General features: G+C 42.5%; 2 protein-coding genes across 5 annotated transcripts in view; one reads left to right on the top strand and one right to left on the bottom strand.

Annotated features, from left to right (window-relative positions):
- The window catches only part of LOC111978812 (gamma-tubulin complex component 2), a 15,244-nt gene extending 12,882 nt beyond the window's left edge, over nucleotides 1-2,362 (bottom strand). For 2 of the 4 annotated variants that reach the window (XM_024009064.1, XM_024009066.1), the window contains exons 1-5: nucleotides 2,183-2,264; nucleotides 921-1,078; nucleotides 704-832; nucleotides 419-595; nucleotides 50-212 (exon numbers count right to left, since the gene is read on the bottom strand). In XM_024009064.1, the coding sequence (XP_023864832.1) occupies nucleotides 50-212; nucleotides 419-595; nucleotides 704-832; nucleotides 921-1,078; nucleotides 2,183-2,228 (673 nt within the window). In that variant the 5' untranslated portion in view covers nucleotides 2,229-2,264. The other 2 variants (XM_070448285.1, XM_024009065.2) reach the window with 2 other exon arrangements.
- kctd2 (potassium channel tetramerization domain containing 2) lies at nucleotides 2,214-17,637 on the top strand. The gene is made up of 6 exons (XM_024009068.3): nucleotides 2,214-2,564; nucleotides 2,854-2,962; nucleotides 3,118-3,209; nucleotides 3,494-3,589; nucleotides 3,786-3,911; nucleotides 14,180-17,637. The coding sequence occupies exons 1-6, from the start codon at nucleotides 2,214-2,216 to the stop codon at nucleotides 14,207-14,209; spliced, it is 804 nt and encodes a 267-aa protein (XP_023864836.1). The 3' UTR covers nucleotides 14,210-17,637.

The raw sequence follows: 17,637 nt of genomic DNA, 5'->3' as shown, positions 1-17,637 counted from the left end.
GAAATCTATCAAAATGTGTCAAAGTGAGACATATGAAGAACATTCATACCAACGGCCACTGCTGGGTCTCCTCCTGCTGGTGTGGCACCGGTGATGAAGTCCCCAATCAGAGCAGGCCGGTCATACACCCAGTTTGGAAACACTGGGTTGGGCTGAGTGGGGTTCTTTTTGTTGTGTCTGTCCCTCAGCATCTTTCGTGTGACTTCAGCCGACTGTAAAGATGGAGGACAAGTAGTAGAACTTACAGATGTATTCAACTCTATTTGGTCCGGCCCACTTGAGGAGCCTTTTCTGACTACATGACTTCACCAGGAAAAACTCCAGACCTTAGTTTACAACTATGTAACAGACTATAAAAAGGGCCAGAAAATATCCTGTCCCTAATTATAAGTAACTTTTAAATTATGTGAGTACACACCTGGGGCACGTTGGAGCAGGCAGTGACGTTTCCCAGCTTCTTGCGCAGCTCTTCCAGTTCCTGCATTGACATCTTGGTGCTGGTTGGAGGGATAGCAAAGGTTGTGCTTGTACTTGATGTCACATTACCAGATGCTTCAGACCTTTCTTTGGCATTCTGTTGCAGACATTGGAGCGTCTGGAAAATATTAACACACAACACATTGTTATTGGGACATAATACTGTACTGTAAATTAAACAGTGTAGGAATTGTCAGCATCTGAGTAACATATGCAAAATGATTACCTCTTTGTCCTCGCTAAGCTTTGATAGGAGGTAGACCAGTGGGTCCAGGTTGCGGACATTTTTTGACTTGAGCTCATCATATTTCCGTAGGAAGTCCTCTGGCGTCTTTGAATACTCTACTATTTTGACCTGAGAATGAAAGTTGAATTAGTCAAGGATATTGGTAGAAAGAGCATAAACCTTTACAAAATGTGCCAATAATTTCCCCATCAATCACCTTTGCACTGTGTGCAGACACTGTTGTGGTGACATATGGTGTCCTGTTCTTCTGCAGTAAATCAATATACACTTCTGCTCCATCACCTCCTCGCACATGAAGCAGACTGAGCAGCTCGTTGACGTCATGATGTATTCGAAACTCACTCATGGCTAAGGCTGTTGAAATAAGAAAGGTCAATAACTAAATAATCAATCCTCTGTCAAGTTTAACTCTAACAGTTAGCTTATCAGTTTAATAATGGCAGTTAAAAGTTAAAGCATGCAAATGTATAACTGAATGTGGCTGATTGCTATCTATCAATATGTCCCTCCCCTCCACCCTCGTATTGATGTTGCAGCTTCTCTGGCTACATAAGGACACAACTGATGATGCTTTAGATTCTAGTGGCTGCCTTTTCTGGCTTTAGTATAACGAATTGAGCTGGCTAGACCACATAGCTTGCTAGCTAGTTAGCCTTTTCTACGAGAACATTATTAAACTAACTGTTATTTCGTTAACTAGCTAGTTATGAAGCTAGCTCGATGGTCTTCAAATTGACCCAATTTGGTCAAGCTACATTTTTAGCAAGCAAGCACGCTAGCTAAACTACTAGAGTAGGGTCTGAAAATAGAGCTTGCTAGCGAAAATTGTATCTACCTGGTTAGCTATATAAACGGAATCTTGAAATTGATTATCTGGAAACACTTAGCAAGTAAAGGATGATTTTTTTTTTAAACATGAAAAATTGATAGCACATTACCTGAAGCCTCTGTTGACTAACAAGCAGTTACCGCCAACTGTCTAGCAACACAGCATGTACTGTTTCAGATTTTCATAATAAATGTTTTTAGATTAAAATAAAATGTAAAAGTGCTTAATATAAGGAGATTTACAACATCAACAGAAAATACATTTTTCATTTTAAATACTAACTATAGTATGACTGAAAATAACACTTATATTTAATCAATTAACTCTTATTTTGGAGGGGGAAAACGACACAGCGGAAGTATACAGTAATGACGTTCCAACCCGGAAGAATTGCCCTCTTCTGATTAACGTTTGAATAAACAAGAATGGCCAATTTGTTTTAGGAAAACGTTGCAAGCGATGTTGCTTAAAAATATCGTATATTTAAACTAAGAAATATAGATGTCTTGTTTAGAGGTCTTGTAAGGCGTGGACATGAACGAATGTGTGTAGCAACGCCCTAATGTCAGCCACCTTGTTGGAGAAAAAGAGCCCCGTTGTGTTTACAAATCGGTAGGAATTATTGTTACCCTGCAGTGTGATTGTTTTGTCGAAGGAAATATGGCTGAATTGCATGTTGTGGAGCAGAGTGCTACTAGCACTATAGGTCAAACCGAGCACCGTGATGTCCGAGGCTCTGTTCGGCTGGCTTCGTCCAGTCTCATGGTTCCGCCGCGGAGTAGCTTGCCCACCAGTCCCGGGGTATCGAGTACTAGCAGAGTAGTGTTTGGGTTCTCAATGAAGAGCAACCCCAGTTCCCCGTCAGAGCCAGCAGAGAAACCCGGATCCCGCTGGGTTCGCCTCAATGTTGGTGGAACCTACTTTGTCACAACCAAACAGACATTGTGCAGGGATCCCAAATCGTTCCTGTACCGATTGTGTCAAGAAGATCCGGATTTGGACTCTGATAAGGTAACATAATCAACCATAATGTGTGGCAAACCGTTCTATCATTAATCAAGGTGCATCAATGTAGCATTCATAATGCATTGCCACTGATGATCATGCATGAGATTACACCCAAACACCTTCAGCTAAAATGTTTTTTTTTTTTTAACGCATATCAAAGTCTACTGCTCAGCCATTTGACAGTAATGCAGGATTTGATCTGCATGTGAAGAAGCACCAGAAAAACATTTCTGACACTAAAATGGCAGGCATGCAATGGGCTTTTTTTCAAACTTTTTAATAAATATTTTAGGATGAGACAGGTGCTTACCTGATTGACAGAGATCCCACATACTTTGGCCCCATTCTGAATTACCTGCGGCATGGGAAACTGATCATGGACAAGAACCTAGCAGAAGAAGGTAAGACTGTCCAAATAATAGTTCCCCAAATTGTCAAATACAATCCCTATCACACACCATGCTTTTATTTAGAAGCAATGGGATTCTGCAGATGTGTGATACAGGCCCTTTCCTTATTAGTGTCATGCGACTAAACTATTGGTTGGCTGTCTCAGGTGTCCTTGAGGAGGCGGAGTTCTACAATATTGCGTCATTGGTGAGGCTGATAAAAGAGAGGATACGGGACAACGAGAACAGGACATCTCAGGTATGCCAGGGAAACGCAGAGAGGATGAATGGAAAAGGCCTTATTTTGGGATGGATGATGGCATTGAGGCTGTGAAATAACACATGCTAAACCAAACACTAACATTTCAGAGGATGAATGTGTTTACAAGTCTGTGTTTGTGTGTATACTGGCACACGCACACACACCACTCACTGTTCCAAAGCAAAACACCTACCCGCCAATTAACCCTAATGTGCTCTGGTAGACACATGTCACTGTGTGGAAACATGGGGCTTTTATTGTAGTATCTGTTTTTCTCTCAGGGCCCAGTGAAACATGTGTACCGGGTGCTGCAGTGCCAGGAGGAGGAGCTCACCCAGATGGTGTCCACCATGTCAGATGGCTGGAAGTTTGAGCAGGTGGGCCTAGTAGTCCTCATGTCACACTTGTCTTTAAATCCATAGGTCATTGGTGGTAAATGTGGTCATGTCCATACCTTTTTCCAGTGCCTTAAAATGTTCTTGTGAAATTTCAAAATATGCCTAAAATTTCATGTGAAGTTGACTTTTAAGGTAATTTACAATCTCGCTCACCCTTTCCCATCTCCCCTCACAGCTCATAAGCATCGGCTCGTCCTATAACTATGGCAACGAGGACCAGGCTGAATTCCTGTGTGTGGTTTCCCGGGAGCTCAACAACTCCACTAACGGCATTGTCATCGAGCCCACTGAGAAGGCCAAGGTGAGATCAGCTTCTGAGAGTGTCTGTGAGTCATGTGTTAGGCATAAAGTCAGGAAATTCTCACGTGTAACATCAAAGTTTGTCAGGCATTTTCAGACTTAAAAAATGGTTTAATGTATAGATGAGGCCTCGTCCCACGTCATCGGTTGTGTAGATTAAGCTTCACTGTTTTATTCAACCCTAAATGAATGGGAATGATAGGCACTGAATAAGGTCATGAAATCAGCCGGTGTCTAATCTTGGAAACCCAGAGCTAAAATATTGCGTAATTACATCAGATGCTCAATCGAGTTCGAAAAAGATACTAGAAAGAGGAGCAGAGCAGTAGCTGCGTCCCCCTCTCTCTGCAAGTTGTGGGCAAGTCTATGGGCCAAATGTCCCCCCCCCTTCCTAAAATTCGAAAAATGCAAACACCTGCGAAATCTGGATTTTTCCGAATAATCATTGACGGAAAAATCTGTGTAGGGTCGTTCAATGTCATTTCAGCAAGCCACGACACCCATCATCTCAGAGATTGTTCTGAAATCGTTTCTGTAATTAGAAACAGATAAGATGAGCATTGCAGAAACATTATTTTGTTGAAATATAATTTGATATCGGAGGAATTGCACCCAAATTGGCCATTTTTAATTGATAAGATTGATATAATATTCAATTAATGATAGTACCTAATATCTAATTCGGACCAAACTTTTTTCTAACAACGAGTAAGACTAGAGGAATTCAACAAGTTGTCATAAGCCATCCACAGACCACCCACATCCCACGCCAATCCCACCCCAACAAGGATATACTACAGTATCAGTTCTCTGTTTGACAAGTAGTATGAATCTGCGGCTCGGAGTATTGTTTCTTCATCCTATATAATGTATTTTCAGTTTCTTTCCCCTGTTCAGAGCAATATGTAATTTAAGTTGTTTATGTCCCATCCTACATCATGATATTAGGAGTTTCTGAACACTAGATGGTGCTGTTCCTGCTATTAGGTTATTGTTAAAGGGATAGTTCACCCAAATTATAAAATTACTAATTGGTTTTCTTACCCTGTAAGCAGTCTATGGATCAGGTATGACAGCAACCTATGCTTTGGTTTGCAGGTGATTCACACTCACTCACACATAAGCTATCACACATACTCACACACACAGACACACATAGAGCCAATGCTGCTGTCACATGTTATAGAGACATTGAACCACTAGACTCTTCCTGTTTCACACTGTTAGGTTCTAATTTTCAGAGTAAAAACTCACCGGACACTATGAAAGCTCAAACCAAGTTTATTCTTCCCAGAGGATCAATACAGCTGCATTAGACGATGACATATTCACACAAGCACTGATATTTAACACTTTCTCCTATGCTGAGTCTCCTCCTCCCCAACTCACGGCTGTTATGGTGACTGGTACCAGACTGTATCTCTTCTCCTCCCAGAGGATCCTTCCCATAGGATGCCTGATGGCTAACAATAACATATCCTGACATAATGTAAACGTTATACATTACCCTCTCTCCTTCAGTGACATGAATAACTATATTTCATATTCTCAGAACCCAACAACACTGTGTATTTAAATACTGTATCCCCAATATAGCTCATTCTAATATTTCTACTACTGTAAATTGTATTTTATTTACACTGTTTATACACCCTGCATGTTTATATACTGGATTCATGAGATAGCTCACTAATATATCTACTGCAATGCATATCATTCTTAGTATATCTTGTGTAAATTCTCCCGGTATACATATGTATAGATTGCATTTTGATTACTATTACAATGCTATTTGGGTTGTTAATTGAATTTGTCCCGCCGTTCTTGATTTGTTATATATTTTATATATACACTACATGACCAAAAGTATGTGGACACCTGCTTGTCCACATAATTTTCATTCCAATTTCATGGGCATTAATATGGAGTTGGTCCCCCTTTTGCTGCTATAACAGCCTCTACTCTTCTGGGAAGGCTTTCCAATAGATGTTGGAACATTTCTGCAGGGACTTGCTTCCATTCAGCCATGAGCATTAGTGAGGTCGGGCACTGATGTTGGGGGATTAGGCCTGTCTGTGTTCCAATTCATCCCAAAGGTGTTCGATGGGGTTGAGGTCAGGGCTCTGCAGGCCAGTCAAGTTCTAACACACCGATCTCGACAATTCATTTCTGTATGGACCTCGCTTTGTGCACGGGGGCATTGTCATGCTGAAACAGGAAAGGGCCTTCCCCAAACTATTGCCACAAAGTTGGAAGCACAGAATCGTCTAGCATGGGGCTCCCGAGTGACGCAGTGGTCTAAGGCACAGCATCGCAGTGCTAGCTGTGCCACTAGAGATCCTGGTTCAAGTCCAGGCTCTGTCGCAGCTGGCTGCGACCAAGAGACCCATGGGGGGGTGCACAATTGGCCCAGCGTCGTCCGGATTAGGGGAGGGTTTGGCCAGCAGGGATGTTCTTGTCCCATCGCGCTCCAGAGACTCCTGTGGCGGGCCGGGCGCAGTGCATGCTGACACAGTCGCCAGGTGTACGGTGTTTCCTCCGACACATTGGTGCGGCTGGCTTCTTGGTTAAGCGGGCATTGTGTCAAGAAGCAGTGCGGCTTGGCTGGGTTGTGTTTCAGAGGGCACACGGCTCTCGACCTTCGCATCTCCCAAGTCCGTACGGGAGTTGCAGCGACAAGACAAGACTGTAACTACCAATTGGATACCACAAAATTGTGGAGAAAAAGGGGTAAAAGTTTTTTTTTAATAAACAATCGTCTAGAATGTCATTGTATGTGTAGAATTGAGATTTCCCTTCATTGGAACCAAGAAGCCTAGCCCGAACCATGAAAAACAACCCCAGACCATTATTCCTCCTCCACCAAACTTTACAGTTGGCACTATGCATTCAGGCAGGTAGCGTTGTCCTGGCATCCGCCAAACCCAGATTTGTCTGTCAGACTGCCAGATGGTGAAGCGTGATTCATCACTCCAGATAATTAATTTCCACTGCTCCAGAGTCTAATTGCGGCGAGTTTTACACCACTCCAGCTGTCGCTTGGCATTGCGCATGGTGAACTTAGGATTGTGCTCGGCCATGGAAACCCATTTCATGAAGCTCCAGACGAACAGTTATTGTGCAGACGTTGCAGTTTGGAACTCGGTAGTGAGTGTTGCAACCGAGGACAGATGATTTTTACACGCCACTTGCTTCAGCACTCGGCGGTCCCATTCTGTGAGCTTGTTGGCCTACCACTTCACGGCTGAGCCGTTGTTGCCCCTAGACATTTCCACTTCACAATAACAGCACTTACAATTGACCGGGGCAACTCTAGCTGGGCAGAAATTTCATGAACTGATGTGTTGGAAAGGTGGCTTCCTATGACGGTGCCACATTGAACGTCACTGAGCTCTTCAGTAAGGCCATTTTACTGCCAATGTTTATCTATCGAGATTGCATGGTTGTGTGCTCGATTTTATACACCTGTCAGCAACGGGTGTGGATGAAATAGCCGAATCCACTAATTTGAAGGGATGTCCACATACCTTTGTGTATATATACAGAACCAGTCAAAAGTTTCAACACACCTACTCATTCAAGACTTTTTCTTAATTTTTACTATTTTCTACAGTGTAGAATAATAATGAAGACATCAAAACTATGTCTTCACTAGTGGAGCACCTGATAACATCTTTTGATTAGGATCTGTTTCCCTGTTTGAAGCTGTTTGAAGGATCTACATTTGTAAGTGCCATTGCATTGAGCACAGCCATTACACTTGTAGTTTCCATTCGGTAATACGAGCATTCATGAGGTATTTAAACACACAGATTCTGCTTCAGCCCATTCAGTGCTTTAAGGGTGTGTTCACGGTCATAGTGACACAACTGCAGATAATACTTCAATGTACAGTACCAGTCAAACATTTGGACACACCTACTCATTCAAGGGTTTTTCTTTATTTTTACTATTTTCTACATTGTAGAATAATAGTGAAGACATCACAACTATGAAATAACACATTTGGAATCCTGTAGTAACCAAACAAGTGTTAAACAAATCAAAATATATTTTATATTTGAGATTCTTCAAAGTAGCCACCTTTTGCCTTAATGACAGCTTTGCACACTCTTGGCAGTCTCTCCACCAGCTTCAAAAGGAATGCTTTTCCAACAGTCTTGAAGGAGTTCCCATATATGTTGAGCACTTGTTGGCTGCTTTTCCTTCACTCTGTGGTCCAACTCATCCCAAACTATCTCAATTGTGTTGAGGTCGGGTGATTTGTGGAGGCCAGGTCATCTGATGCACCACTCCATCACTCTCCTTCTTGGTCAAATAGCCCTTAAACAGCCTGGAGGTGTGTTGGGTCATTGTCCTGTTGTGGTAGCCATGCTGGTTAAGTGTGCCTTGAATTCTAAATAAATCACTGACGGTGTCACCAGCAAAGCACCATCACACCACCTTATCCATGCTTCACGGTTGGAACCACACATGCGGAGATCATCCGTTCACCTACTGGTTGGAACCAAAAATCTCAAATTTGGACTCATCAGACCAAAGGACAGATTACCACTGGTCTAATGTCCATTGCTTGTGTTTCTTGGCCCAAGCAAGTCTCTTCTTATTGGTGTCCTTTAGTGGTTTCTTTGCAGCAATTCGACCATGAAGGCCTGATTCACGCAGTCTCCCCTGAACAGTTGATGCTGAGATGTGTCTGTTACTTGAAGCATTTATTTGGGCTGAAATTTCTGAGGCTGGTAACTCTGAAAATCGAATCAAATTTTATTTGTCACATGCAGACGTTAATGCCAGTGTAGCGAAATGCTTGTGCTTCTAGTTCCGACAGTGCAGTAATATCTAACAATAATATCTAACAGTAATATCTAACAAGTAATCTAACAATTCCCCAACAACTACCTAATACACACAAATCTAAAGGGGTGAATGAGAATATGTACATGTAAGTATATGGTGCAATAGATGGTATAAAATATCAATCAATCAATCAATTTTATTTTATATAGCCCTTCGTACATCAGCTAATATCTCGAAGTGCTGTACAGACACCCAGCCTAAAACCCCAAACAGCTAGTAATGCAGGTGTAGAAGCACGGTGGCTAGGAAAAACTCCCTAGACAGGCCAAAACCTAGGAAGAAACCTAGAGAGGAACCAGGCTATGAGGGGTGGCCAGTCCTCTTCTGGCTGTGCCGGGTGGAGATTATAACAGAACTATGCCAAGATGTTCAAAAATGTTCATATAGTGACAAGCATGGTCAAATAATAATCATGAATAATTTTCAGTTGGTTTTCATAGCCGATCATCAAGAGTTGAAAACAACAGGTCTGGGACAGGTGGCGGTTCCATAACGCAGGAGAGACAGCTGAAACTGGAATAGCAGCAAGGCCAGGCGGACTGGGACAGCAAGGAGTCACCACGGGCGGAGTCCCGACGCATGGTCCTAGGGCCAGGTCCTCCGAGAGAAAGAAAGAGAGAAGGAGAAAATTAGAGAGAGCCAAGATTTTCAAAATTTCCATAAATGACAAGCATGGTCAAATAATAATCAGGAATAAATCTCAGTTGGTTTTTCATGCCGATCATTAAGAGTTGAAAACAGCAGGTCTGGACAGGTAGGGGTTCCATAACCGCAGGCAGAACAGTTGAAACTGGAATAGCAGCAAGGCAGGCGGACTGGGGACAGCAAGGAGTCACCACGGCGGTAGTCCCGACGTATGGTCCTAGGGCTCAGGTCCTCCGAGAGAAAGAAAGAGAGAAGGAGAAAATTAGAGAGAGCCAAGTTTCAAAATGTTCATAAATGACAAGCATGGTCAAATAATAATCAGGAATAAATCTCAGTTGGCTTTTCATAGCCGATCATTAAGAGTTGAAAACAGCAGGTCTGGACAGGTAGGGGTTCGTAACCACAGGCAGAACAGTTGAAACTGGAATAGCAGCAAGGCCAGGCGGACTGGGGACAGCAAGGTGTCATCATGCCCGGTAGTCCTGACGTATGGTCCTAGGGCTCAGGTTCTCAGAGAGAAAGAGAGAACGAGAGAATTAGAGAGAGCATACTTAAAATTCACACAGGACACTGGATAAGACAGGAGAAGTACTCCAGGTAACAACTGACCCTAGCCCCCGACACAACTACTGCAGCAGATAAATACTGGAGGCTGAGACAGGAGCGGTCAGGAGACACTGTGGCCCATCCGAAGAAACCCCCGGACAGGGCAAATAGGAAGGATATAAACACCACTTTGCCAAAGCACAGCCCCGCACCACTAGAGGGTAATCCTCAACCACCTTACAATCCTGAGACAAGGCCGAGTATAGCCCACAAAGGTCTCCACCGCACAAACCAAGGGGGGCGACCCAGACAGGAAGATCACGTCAGTAACTCACCCACTCAAGTGACGCACCCCTCCTAGGGCGGCATGAAAGAGCACCAGCAAGCCGTGACTCAGCCCCTGTAAAGGGTTAGAGGCAGAGAATCCCAGTGGAGAGAGGGAAACCGGCTGGCAGAGACAGCAAGGGCGGTTCGTTGCTCAGAGCCTTTCCGTTCACCTTCACACTCTGGGCCAGGTACACTAAATCATATGACCTACTGAAGAGATAAGTCTTCAGTAAAGACTTAAAGGTTGAGACGGAGTCTGCGTCTCTCACATGGGTAGGCAGACTGTTCAATAAAATGGAGATCTATAGGAGAAGCCTGCTCCCGCTGTTTGCTTAGAAATTCTAGGGACATTAGGAGGCCTGCGTCTTGTGACCGTAGCGTACGTATTGGTATGTACGGCAGGACCACTCGGAAAGATAGGTAGGAGCAAGCCCATGTAACGCTTTATAGGTTAACAGTAAAACTTTGAATCAGCCCTTGCCTTAACAGGAAGCCAGTGTAGGGAAGCTAGCACTGGAGTAATATGATCAAATTTCTTGGTTCTAGTCAGGATTCTAGCAGCCGTTTTTAGCACTAACTGAAGTTTATTCAGTGCTTTATCGCGGTAGCCGGAAAGTAGAGCATTGCAGTAGTTAACCTAGAAGTAACAAATGCATGGATTATTTTTCTGCATCATTTTTGGACAGAAATTTCTGATTTTAGCAATGTTACGTAGATGGAAAAAAGCTGTCCTTGAAACAGTCTTGATATGTTCGTAAAAGAGAGATCAGGGTCAAGAGTAACGCGAGGTCCTTCACAGTTTTATTTGAGACGACTTTACAACCATCAGAATGAATTGTCAGATTTAACAGAAGATCTCTTTGTTTCTTGGGACCTAGAACAAGCATCTCTGTTTTTGTCCGAGTTTAAAAGTAGAAAGTTTTCAGCCATCCACTTCCTTATGTCTGAAAACAGGCTTTTAGCGAGGGCAATTTTGGGGCTTCACCATGTTTCATTGAAATGTACAGCTGTGTGTCATCCGCATAGCAGTGAAAGTTAACATTATGTTTTCGAATAACATCCAAGAGGTAAAATATATAGTGAAAACAATAGTGGTCCTAAAACGGAACCTTGAGGAACACCGAAATGTACAGTTGATTTGTCAGAGGACAGACCATTCACAGAGACAAACTGATATCTTTCCGACAGGTAAGATCTAAACCAGGCCAGAACTTGTCCGTGTAGACCAATTTGGGTTTCCAGTCTCTCCAAAAGAATGTGGTGATCGATGGTGTCAAAGGCAGCACTAAGGTCTAGTAGCACGAGGACAGATGCAGAGCCTCGGTCTGACGCCATTAAAAGGTCATTTACCACCTTCACAAGTGCAGTATATACATGTGATATCTTACATTACTCATATGTAAACATTATTAAAGTGGCATTATTTAGAGTGCATTGTATAAAGTGACTTGTGACCCATTTATTAAAGTGGCCAGTGATTGGGTTTCAATGTAGGCTGCAGCCTCCCTGAGTTATTGAATGCTGTTTAGCAGTCTGATGGCCTTGAGATAGAAGCTGTTTTTCAGTCTCTCGGTCCCAGCTTTGATGCACCTGTACTGACCTTGCCTTCTGGATGGTAGTGGTGTGAACAGGCAGTGGCTCAGGTGGTTGATGTCCTTGATGATCTTTTTGGCCTTCCTGTGACATCGGGTGTTGTAGGTGTCATGGAGGGCAGGTAGTTTTCCCCCGGTGGTGCGTTGTGCAGACCGCACCACCCTCTGGAGAGCCTTGCGGTTGTGGGCTGTGCAGTTGCCGTACCAGGCGGTGATACAGCCTGACAGGATGCTCTCGATTGTGCATCTGTAAAAGTTTGTCAGGGTTTTGTGTGACAAGCCAAATTTCTTCAGCCTCCTGAGGTTGAAGAGGCGCTGTTGCGCCTTCTTCACCACACTGTCTGTGTGGGTGGACCATTTCACTTTGTGATGTGTACGCCGAGGAACTTAAAGCTGTCCACCTTCTCCACTGCTGTCCCTTCGAAGTGGATAGGGGGTTGCTCCCTCTGCTGTTTCCTGAAGTCCATGATCATCTCCTTTGTTTTGTTGACGTTGAGTGAGAGGTTGTTTTCCTGACACCACATTCCGAGTGCCCTCACCTTCTCCCTGTAGGCTGTCTCGTCGTTGTTGATAATCAAGCCCACTACTGTTGTGTCGTCTGCAAACTTGATGATGGAGTTGGAGGGGTGCATGGCCACGCAGTCGTGGCGTACAGGATGAATTAACTTATCCTCTGCAGCAGAGGTAACTCTAGGTCTTCCTTTGCTGTGGCGGTCCTCATGAGAGCCAGTTTCAAAACAAGAAATTTTTTTCATTTCACTTCACCAATTTGACCTATTTTGTGTATGTCCATTACATGAAATCCGAATAAAAATCCATTTAAATTACAGGTTGTAATGCAACAAAATAAGAAAAACGCCAAGGGGATGAATACTTTTGCAAGGCACTGTATCTTCTGTATACCACCCCTACCTTGTCACAACACAACTGATTGTCTCAAACGCATTAAGAAGGAAAGATATTCCACAAATTATCTTTTACCAAGGCACACCTGTTAATTGAAAAGCATTCCATGTGACTACCTCATGAAGCTGGTTGAGAGAATGACAAGAGTGTGCAAAGCTGTCATCAAGGCAAAGGGTGGCTACTTTGAGGAATCTCAAATCTAAAATATCTTTGGGTTTGTTTAATACTTTTTTGGGTTACTACATGATTCCATATCTGTTATTTCATAGTTTTATTCTACAATGTAGAAAATAGTAAAAATAAAGAATGAGTAGGTGTGTCCAAACTTGTATATATATTAATTATTATTATTTGTACTTGTTTGACATTTTACTGCGTTGTTAGTAGATAGTAATATAAGCATTTCGCTTCACCCACTACAACACCTGCTAAACTGTGTACGCAACCAATACATTTTGGTTTGATTTAGATTTTTGTTTACCTTTACCCTGTTTGAAATGCTAACTTTTTTTTCTAGGTAAACAAAACCAAAACATGAGTTGCTTTCATACCTGGTTCATAGACTGTTACAGGCTAAGAACCAATATGTAATTTGGGTGAACTATCTCTTTAACAATGGGGAGGGAGGGATTCTTTTTTTTAAATCACCTAATAGGAGGAACAACACCATCTAGTGGTCAGAACCTGGTCATATCAGGATGTAGGATTGGGCATAAACCCAACAACTTCAATTACTAATTTGACTAATGACTAATATTCTCAGAAAAATATCACCATATTCACTAAGAATACAGTACACAAGATGAACAAACAATACTCAGGGCTGCAGCTCCATACTACTTGTCAAACTGATACTGTATACCCATTGTTGGGGTCAGATTGGCGTGAGGTGTGGGGGGTCCGTGGGTGGCTTTACACCGTTTCTTTGGATTCCTCATGTCTATCTCAATGTAGGAAAAAGTTTGGTTTAAATTGAATGTTAGGTAGTATATTTAATTTTATATGAATCCTAAAAATTTAAATGGCCAATTTGGGTGCAATCAATTAGCTTAATTTCTCAGAGATCAAACACGTTGTTGTTGAATGGTTGAACATAAAATACTGTAAAAACACCAGCAACTCAGCTCCAAGTGATTATCATTTGGGAAAGCTGTTCCAAAGTATTCCCAAGCACAAGAGAGAGATATATGATCATATACAAATGTAAGCAAGGTTTGAAATGATTGTTTTATTTAAATATTATATATGTTTGGACTTCTTGCGATCAATTTGCAGTCAACAACTTATTTGTATTCATGACCTGGCCCCCTGACCATCCTCTCAAGAAAGAATCAGCCCGCGGATGAATCTAGTTGATGATCCCTGATCTAGACAGACGCATTTTCTCTCCTTACAGATCCTCCAGGAGAGAGGTTCACGGATGTGATGAGACTCCCAAGCCTGAGCTCACCCTGCTCAGCTCATGTGACATTTCCTGATGTCTCCTGCACCATCTCAGCTATGGTCCAAACCTTCACCTGTTCCACCTCCAACCCCACGCCCCTTTCACCTCCCCCTCCTCTGGGTGTGCCTTTCCACAGTGGGGGGGTTCCCATCCCCCTCCCCTACAGTGCTGCAACATAACCCCATTGTCATTTCTTATTCTCAGTTATATTCATGAACATTTTGAGGGATTCTGAAGAGATGACAATAGAGTATTATTAAATGCAATACCTGTTGTCATAAGTTGGCTTTTGAAGATTCAGGTTTTGCCCCTGATCATAATCCCCATCTTGTCCATAGTACCTCCACACAGAGCTAAATCATTGTCACCTTCCTCATTCAGGTGATCACACAGTTAGTGGGGAGCCCTTTCCTTGTCTGTCCGGCTATGTCGACTTGGCGGAAATCTGTGATAATCTCCTCAGGACTTTCAAAGGACAAAAAAAAGGAAAACAAAAAATCTACTGACTGTGACCTTCCCCACCTACAACCCTGAATATCCACCTATGGGGTGAGATGATACTGTTAGCAACATGGCCCACCCTCTGACCTCCAATCCTAGTCCTTCTATCTCCACAGCTGGAGCTCCAAGACAGTTCATAGTCGCTTGGGAGGCTGAAGGCGGAGAGGTTGGGCTAAGGACAGTGAAGCCATCAGAATCTTCTATAGCCCTCAAATTCAAATCTGGACCTCAAAGCCAGTTCCTCTGCTCCCCCCCCCCCATTCTTCCCCTCTAATCAGAGACAGATTTAAACTTGGGACACGAGGTGGGTGCGATTTTTAATTATCAGGTAGGACAGAAAACCAGCAGTAGTATGGACCTTGTAGGGTAAGATTTGAATACCCCTGTTCTACAGTATCTCTTTTGGTCATCTTGTGCAGTCAGTCCTGCTCTCACAGAAACGCTTGCATAATAAAACTAGAGGATAATGGGGAGGAACAGACCCTTGTCTGACAGAGGGTCCACCCCACCGTGGTTCATCAGTGACTTTCACTGCTGAGTGCTGAGCATCCATCACCCTGAGCATCCATTTTCTTTTTGGTCAAAGTCCTTTGTCACCAGGAGGGCACATCTTTTTTTTGCAGCCGTGCTAGGGATGTTTCAGTGCAAAGGAAAACACACAACTTAAAAGACTAAACCACACACATGTACACAATTGTCAGGCATGTGAGGAATATACATCTATATATAATGAAATTATATGGAAAAAATGAATGCAAATTATAAATTTTTGTCATATATTTGTGTAGTATGGTGAGTTTTATTCCATTCGGGGAGGACATATCACTCCTCTTGGTGTTTCCCCCAATGACAAAAGTGTAAGTTTGTGTATGCAGTGCCTCTCTGCTATACGTCAATGATTGAAGATATGATCAGCGACCCAGAGTTTTTCAATGACACAACTTCTAAGTAGATTTTCTGTTCCTTATAACCCTTTCAAACGATCCTTATTTCTCGCAGCTCTATTATGTTCTCTTTGCATATCTTAAAATTGTAATCAGAGATAAGAGACGGGTTACTGAAAAGCTTTTATTTGAAATGAAGAGATGGCATGTGTCCAGTACAGTGTGCCTGTTGGACCTGTGATCATCTGTAATCTGCCTAGCCTTGTTACATTTTCATGCCAATTATCACTCACTGTGCATTTGCCTGCTACACACCTTGGCGTATGTTCAGGTAACAGCTTTGCTTTACATTTTGCAGTATGCACTGTTTAGTAATTCTAGAGTATGCTGAAATTAATATTTTACATACATACTCTGGAATTGTTATAGAGTAGGTATACCCACAGGAACATTGGGTATTGAAATTGCCTCATGGATGGGACATTTCAGCTTCTTGAGTTGTAACGTTGGGGGGAAATAAGGAAAAGTGTTACATCTCTCTGTGCCAACCAACAGTGATGGGTACAAGCTTGTCTGGAGTATACTTCTCTTATACGCATATCATTGTCCCAGGAGTAAATCCTGGTATTACCCCATTTGTACTACATTCTGTCAATTTGACTGTGTACTTAAAATAAGTACCCCATAGGTGACCAATATCACATCCTTTTTATTTCACGGGCGTCACATAATCTGTACACCTTTTCCTGTGTATAATGAATATTTGGTGCAATTATGTTATACCAGCATGTGTAAGAATGCGTTCAACTTAAAAACCACACCCCCAAATAATTACCTGTGCTGTTGTTATGCTCCCTGACTTTTTTGTTGTTGTTGTGACTTTTTGTTTTTACTCTTGGAGTGTATGTTGTGCAATTCTACTACTAAACTGGGACAAAACTGCAGTAGCGCACAGACTGTGCTGCTGGAAGAATGACTGACTGTCTGATAGAGGCTCTTTTTCTCCTCTTTGGGCCTTTTTCAAAGCCCCTGGGGGTTGTTCTCTTTCCCTTTGTCTGTCTGTGTCCAGTGTTGTGCCTTAGACGTCTTTCGTGCACAGTTGTTGCTCCTCTCGCATTGGAAATGAAAAGCTACGAGGCACCCGTGTGGCGTGGTTCCTCTGTTGGTTCGATCTCCCGTTATTAGTCAGCGAGAGAAACTCCTGGAATAGACCTTGACCGAGTCTATTCTGCCGTCATGACTAGGTCCTGTTTGTTTACGTACAGTGCAGATTATCAGGCTTAACTCCTTTTCTTTTGTGCCAATACTTTTTAACCAAGCCCCCCCCCCCCTTATTGATCCCTGTACCTTAGCTCTTGAACCTTTTGCCTGTTAGTTTGTCGCTGCATTGCTTTGTTTTCTTTCCTGTCATAAATGTGTGTGGACTGTAGGTGAAGTTGGCCTTGTAAGTTTACCCCACAACCAGCTGAGAGGCAGAGAACAGGAGACAGTGGTTGTATTTGTGATTTTATCTCAGTAAAAGGTTCCTTCCACCAAGTCGGTGCCTCTTGAGATGTGTAACTTGGTGAAACAATAACATTTGATTTAACCTCATTTTTTTCATTTTTATAACCGGCATTTACAATTCAATATTGGTTGGTGCACAATTTCACTTAAAATATCAAAGGGACTCAAAAGGCACTCATTTCGTGGAACGAACCAAAAGCCAGCAGTGCACTTTTCTTTTGTGAAAATGGCAAGACATGTTTATTTGGCTTTCTTTCTTGAATTGCATGTTTAAGGCAGCTTATGCTGTCTGTTTTGATCCCATGACAATTACACTGACAGAACTGTTTTGTTGTTGATGTATGCATTCACTTTGAAGCACTTATTTTTCACTCCAGTGAACCCAAATTTCTCCTTTTGACATTTCTTTGTTTCCTTTTATACTTGAAGATTGGTTCATTCAATTTTGAAATTGAACTTTGTACTTAGATACAAACGATCATTGCAAAAAAATAAAGTGTTTCCCCTATCACTGCACTA

Source organism: Salvelinus sp. IW2-2015, linkage group LG18, assembly GCF_002910315.2.
Source record: "Salvelinus sp. IW2-2015 linkage group LG18, ASM291031v2, whole genome shotgun sequence".
Lineage (NCBI taxonomy): Eukaryota > Metazoa > Chordata > Actinopteri > Salmoniformes > Salmonidae > Salvelinus > Salvelinus sp. IW2-2015.
The sequence above is the reverse complement of the archived record's forward strand: the minus strand, read 5'-3'. Positions and strand labels throughout refer to the sequence as shown.